At 42.2% G+C, this 11,799-nt stretch overlaps 1 protein-coding gene across 1 annotated transcript in view; it reads left to right on the forward strand.

Annotated features, from left to right (window-relative positions):
• Window positions 1–11,799, forward strand: part of CACNA1C (calcium voltage-gated channel subunit alpha1 C) — a 521,583-nt gene that overhangs the window by 404,490 nt on the left and 105,294 nt on the right. The window contains exons 11-13 of the mRNA XM_009278953.1: window positions 7,189–7,215; window positions 9,327–9,487; window positions 10,303–10,528. Coding sequence (XP_009277228.1) covers window positions 7,189–7,215; window positions 9,327–9,487; window positions 10,303–10,528 — 414 coding nt within the window. The remainder of the gene's footprint in view (window positions 1–7,188; window positions 7,216–9,326; window positions 9,488–10,302; window positions 10,529–11,799) is intronic.

The following is an 11,799-nucleotide window of genomic DNA, read 5'->3' on the forward strand; positions in this document are numbered from 1 at the left end:
GCGCCAGGGGAGGTTTAGATTGGATGTGAGGAAAAATTTCTTTCCTGAAAGAGTAGTTAAACATTGGAACGGGCTGCCCAGGGAAGTGGTGGAGTCCCCATCCCTGGAAGTATTTAAAAGATGTATAGATGCGGCACTTAGGGACATGGTTTAGTGAGCGTGGTGGTGTTGGGTTGATGGTTGGACTCGATGATCTTAGAGGTCTTTTCCAACCTTAATGATTCTATGATTCTATGATTCATTTCTTCTTCCCATTTTGTAAATGTTAAAACAGGGCCCTAAGTTTCACCAGAGCAGCACACGTAAGATTCACGGAGATAAACAGTTTCCTTGCCACTTTCCACTTCATTTGAAAATGAGTGATGTATACTAAGGGAATTGAAGTCTGTTATTGAGATGGGTTTTTTTACCCCTTACCCAAGGACAGTTAAGATCCTCAAGGCCTCACTCAGACTGCTTTTCATCTCTAAGAGATGGATAGGCTCCTTACAGCCATTCATTTTCCTGGTTGATCATTGTATTTTAAACTCTGGAGCGAGATACAAAGTCTGCCAATGCTTCCTGCTTTTGTAAAATGTTTGCTTCAAACTTGTAGAGCTGCAAATTCCTCAGTTATGGGTAAAATCAGGTTTGCCTTTAATTCTGAGGCTTGAACTCCTTTCTAGTTTGTCTTGTAACTGCATCACACATTCAGGCAGAGAGAGAAACCAGTTTTCCTGGTTTCAGGAAGTATTAAGTCCTCTTCTTCTCACTGAGCCTTCATTTAAACCTCCCATAGACCAGTATTGCTGTTGGAACATATAAAATGTAAGCAAGAATTTATTTGAATGAGTATTTTCCTTTATTGGAACCTGACTAAAAGCATCACAATTTGGCCCCGTGTTCAAGAATAGAGATAATTCTTGTGGGAAGTCAGCTGAGCTTTTCAAATAAGTTCCTCATCTAGTACTAGTGACTTTCAGTAAGCATTAATAATTATAGTCATGCCATCCTGATTTACTCTAGTTGAAGATTAGGTCCGGACTTTTGAGCAGTCATCTGCCCTCTGGATTTTGTTTTTACAGTTGAAATGGCTAGGCAAGTTTTTGTTCAATTGTTGAGTTTCATCTATTGCAGACAAGTCTTCATTTTTACCAGCCTGCTAAAATCACCTAGTGGCCATAAGTCCCCACTGCCTTGCTATAAACACATTTTTTCCCAGAGGGCAGAGACTGCACTGGGCAAGCTGCAACCAGACATGACTGAAGCAACAGGGAGATTTCAAGTCAAAGGTAATATATTTATTTATTTAGTGGCATCAGGCTGCTAGGGCATTTAACCACCCCAGCACCACCACCATGGTTACAGGCTGACCTTGCCATCAGAATGCGCTCATGATAAAAGGAAGAAAGTACCCAGGAGGCTGAAAGAAAAAGCACTTTTATTGAAGATAACTTAGAATTACTGGCTGTTCTTTCTGTTCTTATAAAAACCGTAGAGCTTTGAAAGGCTGGGTCTGTGAATGACAGAAAGATCTGCTTGAGAAGCCAGGCTCAAGCATGCCTTTTGGAAAAGGAGATCTTCCCTGACAGCCTTTCTCAGCTCCACAGAGACATATGCTATGTGAGATCAGGAGAGCACCTCTCAAACACAAGCTATCTCCTCCTGATGAATTGTCTCAAAGAAGCTTTTATTTCTATAGTATCCATACTATAGAAACTGCCTTCATCAGCTGTGCTGTCTGGAGCAATGCCAGTCTTCAAACCAGCAGGAGTTTCAGGAGGAATCTAACATCTAATCTCTCTTTGCTTATTGTGTAAACGCAGTTTCTTAGAACTAAAACAAAAAAAAAACTCATTCATATTCATTCCTGGTGTAATTCTGTTGCCATCAGGAGAGCTGTGGCAGGGAGTAGTTCCCGTCATAACATGGGTGTTAGCTTTATCAGGCATCTGAATTTGAAAAAGGTTTTGTAGGGTTCCACAGGACTTTGAAAAGTGTCCCACAGCTTCCACAGTCTATCATCCCTGTCATGGTTTTGCCTTGTACTGCACTGGCATCTGCCCTGCAGTAGAAACACAACAGCTTTTATCCTCAAGGACAACTTTTGGAAGTGGAACTTATCTTACTTCTGATGTGTCACAGCTTTAATAACCTGTTGCCTCTGGGTACAAAGAAACATGTTTCCTCTGCAGCAAGCACCAGTGGGATAAACCCAGAACGAGGAGCAATGGGTTTCTATTTACAGGATAGCCTTATACCCAGGACTTCCCAATAGCGAGTAATTTCCCTGAGCCTGTGTGGTTACTGCTGTGCAGGACTTACTTAGATTCCTGAGGACAGGCTATTGCTCATAATCAGTAGTAATCTGTTCTGTGCAGAATGTCAGCATATATAATCTTCCAATACAACCAGAATGTTAATTTTCTAATACAACCATACAGATCTGGAGTGCCACAATAGAGCTTGCTTTTATACGTATTTATTAGCTAAAAAAAAGACCTTTGTGGAAACTAATGTTCCATAGAGCCTCAATAGCACTTGAGCTCAAAGGGAAAGAGAGCTTAAAATCATCTGCTTTCATTGAAACAGTAAGCCACTTGGCATTTTCACCTTGGCCAGGATTTCCATACGTTTGGGGGACAGTTCAATTGCTTTTCCATCAAAGAGGGTTAAAACAGTAAAACAGGATAAAACAAAATGAACAACCTACACTGGCTTTCCAACTGAAAACAACGTGTCCTGAAAATATTACGAACAATGGAAGCTTTCCCTGGCAGCTGAACTATCAGTGATTTTCCCTTGGTGCTTTTCTGGCTGGGAAAATAATTCCTATGCAGTTCTTGCAGTAATCAGCGTAGGAGCCAGTGGTAAAGGCGAAAGAGTCAGTTTGCTTGCAGGTTCGCTATAGTTGCTGCTGGTTTTCACCTAATGAGAACATAGCCTCTTTCTGTGAGGACCAAAGTTCCCATCACATCAGGAGCAGTGGTAAGAAAAGTCTGCCAAAAGCTCTGAAACCACTGCTGACTTCAGCAGGAAAACACATAGGATCAACCCTTATGTGTCAGCCTCAGCTACTGCTCTCCGATTTATTATGAGCAAGGTGTTTTTGATATTCACAGTCAGCTCTAGATATGTGTCTAAAGGACAATAGCATGCCCTTGTGGAGGAGGAATTATCTTCCTACTTTGGATTCTGTGACAGGCCTTGCCTGTGACTTGCCACAGGGAGAGCAAGATTATTCACTAAATGCTGAAGTGCTGGCCTATTTTCCCAGCCTGTAAGAAAGCCTGTTGAATAGCAAACCAGCTCAATTTTAAGCTAGACAGATCCAGTTTTCTTAAGGATGTTCTGTAGATTCTTGCTGCTGCTGGCCAACGACCACCTCTCTCTTAAAACCATCATCGCTCCCGTCAGGTCAGCATGCTCTCCAGTGCTTCTGCAAGAAGGGCAAGAATGTAAAAAAAGAGAAGAGGCATCGCTGTGTGGACTCTGCTGAAATTCAGTGATTGCCTCAGCAGGAGGACCTCAGTCCACATCAGAACGCAAGTTCTCCAGGGCCAGTCATCTGTTCTGTTTTGCTGGAGGCTTTTAATTAATGGTCAGAAATGAGAAGTGGTCATTGCATGTCCCTGTACAACCCCAGTGTTAATTGCATTGTACAGAGGATAGCAGGCAGAAGGATGGAGGCCCATTGCTTCAGTGTGAATTGCAGAGGCATAGCTGAGGGTAGAACTTAGCCCTAACACTTTATTAGGCTGAGAGATTATCAGGTATGCAGCGTACAGTCCTGAAAATGTCATGTCACTATATGCTCTTGTCCCAGTAATATGTGGAAAGAGGACCTGAGGGAGGGCATCTTCTCTTCAGGGATGCCAGGATCCTGACTAGAAGCAATGAAATGTCGTCAGCAGGAATAGAGAGAGGGAAAAATGTTGTGCTGCTTGATCAGTAACTGCATGAATGCACCATATTGCACCAAAACAGAATCAATATCACACCAAGACTGTGTTCTCACAGTTCTAAAATCTGTAAGGCATGCACAGCGCCGGTCTTTGGATGTTCCCCGAAGTTGTGTATAACCCAGAGGCATAGTAAGTAAATTTCTGTGTTACTGCTTTTCTGAGAGGTTTTACCAGTATCCAAGGGCTTTTGTAAGTCCTCATGAAGATAGTTGCCTATAGGCGGGATCATACAGTGTAAAAGTAGTTGTGGCCAGCATGCCAGATAATTTCATGGTCATGTTTAGTAATTTCTACACCCAGAAAACAACTGTAACATGGCCTTTGCGTCATGCTTGGAGACCTACAAGATTTTTCCAGAATTGTTTGTTGTGTGTACAATTACATAAAGTCCTCAATCCCTGTTATACAAGAGTGTCACATCCTTCACAAGTGCATAGTTTCTCTTCTCTGGTGTCCACCATGAACAGAGAAACGAAGACTTTATCTCTCAGAATGTGGGATCTCTCACTATATTTGAATTATGCTGATTATCCTGAGTTTATGTTGAAAAATCTTTAAATTTCACTGTCTTATCTGTATGTGGTACATAACTACGTAAGGTTAGAAGAGTTTTAGAGAATTTAAAAGATAGCTAGTCGAACAGTAGAGGTCTGATGTTTGTGTTTGTCTTTCTAAAAGATAATCGGAGTTAGATGGTTCGTATGATAAAAACACTCAGTAGTGATCTGAAATGGTTTTTGTATAGGCTCCTATACCATGATTTTAAACAATAGTTTCTCAAGACATTCCAGAGCTGGACACAAATGGGGACACTCTCTTTCTCCCAATGACATAAAGCTCCCAGGATACCAGGGATGCAAGAGATCCATGTTTAAACTCAGCAGAGAATCTGGTCCACCCTGAACCCCTGGCAAGTGCCAGTTTGGGGTGTCACAAAGAGGCCATGGCAAAGCTCCAAATCCAGACTATTTGACAGCCCCTAGTGACGCCATAAAAGCACTTTTTTATATGACGTAGTTAACCCTGGTTCTGAAAGACAAAAGATTCTTGATTATAAGGGTTATTTGAAAAATATGTTTCAGATTCGAGCATAATGTTTTCAGAATCAGTTATTGTACAGTTCGTGTTTCAAAATTCCATTTCACTCTTGGATTCTGCCTCTAAATGTAAATCTCTTCCTCCTTCCTTGTCCTGTTCTATATATATAGCACACCCACATGTGATAAAAAGCCTTCTGCCACAGCAGTAAGGCAATGGGGGGGGAGGCTGTAGCTAACCTGTGGGAGCACTGAATGCACTTGGCTGCTGCTTATAATGCTCCAAATATATAATTATCTCATCTCATGCATGATGAGTACTACACCTGCCACATCTCCTTTGCTTAAATAAATAGAAGATTCCTTAAATGCCACACAGCTCCCTTACTGGGAAACCCTTAGCCAGAGAGGTCACCAGAGGACTTCACACTCCCTGTCCTTCACCTTCCACCAGGCAAGTTTCCCATGACATCTCTTGCTCTCTTTTCGTCGTGCCCCCCCCCAACCTTTTCCTATGAAAGTCCTCGCCATCTCCTTTTCAGTGCCCAGCTTTCTCCTTCATTGTGATTTTTTCTTCTTTTTCTTTCCCCTGTTTTTGTCTGAGCCTTCTTTCCTGTTGCCTGTAAATCTGATCCATTACAGTCTGTAGGTAGTGCTTATCAAGAAGAATTCTCAGTGAGAAGTTGGGATAGCTTTAACATTAAGGATGTGCTTTGTAGGTGCTTCACTCGTCATCCTTGTTAAAGCTCGCTTTGTCTCTGCAGCATAATTTAGCATTCTGTTCAGCCAGTGCATTATTTCATCTTTATCAAAAGAGTTGTTGCGGGTGTCTGTAACCACACTGCTGCCTAGTATGTGGCCTAGACAAGCTGCCTGTGACACAGCAGGAATGATGTATTCAGTGCAAAGGCTTTTTTTTTTTTTTGGCTTGGACCATCTGCTGGTGAAATGTTCCTATCACTAAAATCTCTTCCACATAAGGAAACTGACCCATCACTGACTACTTGTCAGTGACTGATGTCCTCAAACAGGGACATGACCATTTTTAAGACTGCTACAGAAAGTAGTGTTAGATGCTTTGAAAATGACTTTGTCCCATGTCTGCTAACAGTGAATCCGTTTTTAAGCCAGTACAGTAAGACCTTTGCTGACTGTTGTCAACAATGAATCACTTTCCTATCATACAGGGCACCTTAAGAAATGCTTCAGCCCAGCAGAAATATCTTGTTCATAGTCACTCCCCAGATTCTCATTTCTTCTGTTATTGGTAGTGGATTTTGTAGCTTCCTAAATCACCTCTGACTCATGTCATTGCATCCACATATGTTTATTTCTCTCTGTGCACCATTATGTATGTACCAAAAGACAGCCAAAGAGTTCAAAGGCCTAACAGGACATGTGTCAAGCAGAGCAAGGTAGTGGTTAGAAAATTGGGGTCTATCTCTAGCTTTACCTGTGACCTCATAAAAGGCTAACAAGATTATTTAGGTGAATAAATCCAAATGCATGGAATTAGATATTTAAACACATATATAGTGGGAACATGGCCAAATTTTCAAGAATACTTAATTCCCAAAATTTCATTGATAGCAACAGAATCTGTTATTGTTCAGACCCTTTTGAATTCAAACCAATTTACATAGATAACACAGACAAACAAGTGTTAGTATCTAAATTTGAAAATATCTGCCATGCACTGTTTTTCCTTCAATTGCTGGGAAGAAAGAAAGCATTATTTTCCCCATGGTTTCATAATGTGCTTATATATCCTGAAGTGACAGGTGATGTGTGAAAGCAACAAGTCTGTCTGTATAGTCATACATATTTTAATATAAGAAAAAAAAATAGTGACTAAAAGAAAAAAGTCATACTTGAAAAATAAATTTGGTAGCAGATGTAGAGTGCCCCTAGCATTAGGCCAGCCTTTTACCCAAGGGAAAAGCTGGTTCACTGATGTCTGTAGGTGGTAGAATCCCATCATAGCATGACTCCTGCTTCATAACTCCCGCCAAAAAACAAGATTTGTATATCAGTGAATTCTAGCCATGCCCAGTGCCTACACTGACTTACAGGGGATTCAAGAGGAAAACAGCATCCATTGAAAAATTAATTGAGCTTAATTTTGTTTCTTTCTATTGCTATTTTCATAAAAGCCTGGGAGGTATGGGACGGCTTCAGAGACTTTAATGGCAATTCTTATCTTTCAGGCATCGGATCTCAAAATCAAAGTTTAGGTAAGTAAAACTGACTTTTGCTTTTCCTCCATTCTACTGGTTTTGTTCCTTACTTTGTGAAGTGGTTTACTCCTGCAGTGGTGATTCTAGAAGACACTGCCAAACTTGTCAGATTTTAGTCAGTCATCTACCAAAAATCAAGATCCTTTTTCTTAGTTTCATACTGAAATAAGGCACAGGGACTACTGAGAGTATTTCACTCAGAAGTACCTATCTGATTGCTACCTACATATCTGAAGCCATAAAATATAAAAGCAGAAGAAAAAAAAGTTCAACCACATAATTATACTACATCCATCAACACCAACCCTGTCAGCTCAAGGTTCTCTCTCCTACACTCTGTTGCACTACTCTGCTTTGCTTGATTGTAAATCTTTCAACTGGTGAGGTTTGCATCTTACTTGTGAAATGCTCCCTTTCACCATGGGACATGTGGAGTTTTTCTGGTCGTATTTGTTTTTCTGTTGACTTAAAGCTTCTGAAAATGTGAAGCAGTCCCCAGGTGGTCATCTGTGGGTTTCCATTGGAAAGGCTGACTGAACTCATGGAACTTGGTTGTTGAGGTCCCAGTCCATTTCTACCTCTTCAGTAGAAGCCCAGCTGCCTCCATAACTCTGAATTCAAAGTCAATTGTATAAAGAACTAAATTAATTTTCAGAATAACTGGAACAAGTGAGCAACCCTGTCCTTCAGCTTACGTAAATAATGAACAGTAATGTAAATTCAGGAATGCACATATGCGTACACACTGCCTATATGCATCCCTGTGCAAAGAGTTGCATCCGTGATCACATTCCTACAATCCGTGGATTTATTTGTATGTAGAAGTAAGCACAAAAAACACTTGTATTATCGCATGGTCATTTGCACACACATTTGTGCACAAGTACACACAAAAGTGTGTGGGATTGCTAATGATTTAATGACAACATGAATGCTTAAGTGTTGTGCCCATTTTGAAAGTTGGGAAGATCATTTCTTGTCCCAAATCCACTGCAAAACACACCCCCTTATTAAATGTTTGTGCTAGCTAGACTGGGTGCCTTTATAAATTGCATAGCTAAAACAGCCTGGATTTGATTACCTGTTAAAATGTTGTTGCAAAATTCTTGGCCAGTGTGTAATGTTCACGTTGCCTGGCTTTAGTTCATATAGATGCTGAACCCTGACCTGAAGCATGGCCATAGTTTATCACTGGAAATAATACATAAGAGAAGACTAGCCAAGTAAAGTTCTCTCTTCCTGTAATGTTGTGTATGTGTGTATTTCTTTAGAGACACACACACACACACGCATGCACACACACACACATATATGTATATTATATCTATATAAAACTATTAGATTTATTATACAGTGGCAAGTGTTGCCTGGAAACTGGTTGCTATGCAAGTTAAATTCTGAAGAGTAGGAGGTGTGTAATTAGCTTTAAATATCTTCTGTGGTTAGTAATTACCCTCAGAAATCAGTGACACAAGGGGATGCGTTCATGGAAGGCAAACTTTAAAAGGTCTGTTGATTAGCAAATGGTATCCTTAGATCCAGGCATGAAGGTGAGATGCTGAGGTCCCCTAAGTTTTGTCTTTCTGTTCAGAGTTAGCCCTCGTATTGGCCTTACTCCTGAACATTGCTGAATGTTGGAAATGTTCCATGGATTTTATTTGACCTCATCTCTCCAAAAACTTAATTCAAAGGTCCACGGTACATCGTGGGTATCTTTTCATTGACTATCCTGAGGCTGGGCAAGGTCCCATTGCAGTACACCAGCATTAAATACAAGAAGAATAATTATTTTTGCGGGAACTGGGCTAAAAAACCTCACAGGGTAGCTGTGATGGATGTCTTAATCAGATTAAGACATTGCTTGAAGAGGTTTATTCACCCCTAAATGTTGCAAATTGGCTTAGGACTAAATTTATTCCTATAGGTAAAGGAAGGATGATCACACTGTCGACTCAGATGAGAATGAGAGAACGTTTCTCAGGGTGAACTTTAGTTATTCTCTACCACTCTTGAACAATAAATCAAGACTAGAGTCTCTCTTGACAGAGATTTGCAATAGCCTAAGGATCCCTATCTGAAAAGAACTTTTCCTTTTCCAATTTTTCAAGTCGCTACTGGCGCCGATGGAATCGATTCTGCAGAAGAAAGTGCCGCGCCGCTGTCAAGTCCAATGTTTTCTACTGGTTGGTGATTTTCCTTGTGTTTCTCAACACTCTTACCATTGCCTCTGAACACTACAACCAGCCAGACTGGCTCACGGAGGTCCAAGGTAAGGAGAGGCTGATGGTTCTGTTTATTTTGGTCAGTGTCAAAAAAGGGGGCTGAGGGAGGATCTGATTCATTAGACCACACAATGTAAAAGGAGCATACACAGCTCCAAATAGTCCTCTGTCTGTGGAGGATCTTAAATAATACAACAAAATATCTGCCTACAATGGGAGAAGTTTCAGGGAAAATGCAAGTTCCTCGTTTCTAGCCAAAGCAGTGTTCCACTGGGTGTAGGTGAAATCAGGAGTTTATGCTAAATATATATTTGCAGCAACTGGATTTCCAATTTATGGATAGCTACTGGGAGCCGCAGGTTCTCCAAGGTTTTCCCTGAAATGGCATTTATGATAAATTCTAGTTACCAGGGAGGTGAGGAAGGAAGAGTGATTTGTAAAGTTCTTCTGTCTGCAGAACAGTTGAATCCTCACTGGAGGTGAGAGCAGCTGAAAGGCTTAATTAAGCAACAGTAGGTAGCACAGCAGCTCTTCTATTCCCACTCTCATCTGCAGATGACAAGTGTGATGGGACGTTGTGCATAGGAAGGCATGTCCCTGCCATGGAGGTTTTGTGGTTGTGTAATACATCACAGTTGTGTGTGCAATACATAAGAATCACTGTAAGCATCTTCGTAAAACATTTCTGTGAATGAGATGCCCACGCTTTTGAAGCCCGTTCTTTGACCCAAGCTTATATGAAGTTAACCTTTCAAACTGATCCCAGAAGGGGTTTCTTATAGGCAAGGGCAAGGGCCGATGGTTAGCTGTGATGATCTTTTGACTAAGTTTCATTAATCTGTTTCTGTTTGTTTTTCATGAGACACTGCCAATAAGGTGCTGCTAGCTCTTTTCACGGCAGAGATGCTGCTGAAGATGTACAGCCTTGGTCTCCAGGCCTATTTTGTGTCCCTCTTCAACCGCTTTGACTGTTTCATTGTGTGTGGAGGAATCCTGGAAACCATTCTGGTTGAGACAAAGATCATGTCACCACTGGGCATTTCGGTGTTGAGATGTGTTCGACTCCTAAGAATATTTAAAATCACAAGGTACTTTTGTGCTTCTTTGGGAATGAAGGAGGGCTACTGCCCAATGCACAACATATATAGGTACAAGTCACTCACATCCCTGCTTTTTCACTTCTTCTACCACTAATTGGGTAGTGAGAGTGCTAGGTTGACAGTCCTCATCTTCTGAAGTCTGTGGCAGGATGGGGAGGGCTGTACAGACTGGATATCCCTGACGTGAGTGGTAAGGATTGGTGAGGAGTCTGGCATAGGCAGCTGGAGACACTTGATACCATGCAGATTGTTAAACTGAAATCTGGAAGGATAATGTGAGCTGAGCTTGAGCTCTTACGGTTCCCTACAAAAGGAAGAGTGAAAACAAAACAGCAGATAGCCTTGTGACCTTTTCTGTTGCTTTATGGTGACAGAGGGGACTGCTTTGAGCCAAAACAACATTTGACTGAGGAGCCCATGCCAGCTCCAGTAGACTCAACAGTGGCCTGAGTGGGAGATAGTGTCAATACCTGCAGCTGTAGGCAAAGGATGTTGCCAGCAGCCCTTCTCCTTCAGAGAAGTCCAGCATGAAGCACCAGCTTTATGAAGAAACCAAACTCTTCCAGACTCCAGTCTCCCTGCTTTTTCTTCTTCCTTCTTTCTCCTCTCCCTCTGCATAAAGACACAGTGGTGTCTATTAAACAGTTGCTGCTTCCTGCAGTCAGGTACCTCCAAAACACCAGCTTGGTTTGGGAGGAGTTTTTCAGCTTGAGAAGAGGTTGTAGGAGAGATCAGTTCCCAACTTACCCAGATGGGAGCTCTTAGAACAAATCTATCCAAGTGCTCACCCGAAGCAGCACAGGGCCTGCCTTTTCCCATGGAGGATGCGGGGAACTACAGGCCTGTCAGCCTGACCTCGGTGCCGGGGAAGATTATGGAGCGGTTCATCTTGAGGGCGCTCACAAGGCATGAGCGGGACAACCAGGGGATCCGGCCTAGCCAGCACGGATTCATGAGAGGCAGGTCCTGCTTGACCAACCTGATCTCCTTCTATGACCAGGTGACCCGCCTAGTGGATGAGGGAAAGGCTGTGGATGTGGTCTACCTGGACTTCAGCAAGGCCTTTGACACCGTCTCCCACAGCCTTCTCCTAGAGAAGCTGGCGGCTCACGGCTTAGACAGGTGGACTCTGCGCTGGGTCAAAAACTGGCTGGACGGCCGGGCCCAGAGAGTTGTGGTGAATGGAGTTCAATCCAGTTGGCGGCCGGTCACGAGCGGTGTTCCCCAGGGCTCAGTACTGGGGCCGGTCTTGTTTAATA

The sequence above is a fragment of the Aptenodytes forsteri genome, unplaced genomic scaffold, assembly GCF_000699145.1.
Source record: "Aptenodytes forsteri isolate BGI_AS27 unplaced genomic scaffold, ASM69914v1 Scaffold241, whole genome shotgun sequence".
Taxonomy (NCBI): domain Eukaryota; kingdom Metazoa; phylum Chordata; class Aves; order Sphenisciformes; family Spheniscidae; genus Aptenodytes; species Aptenodytes forsteri.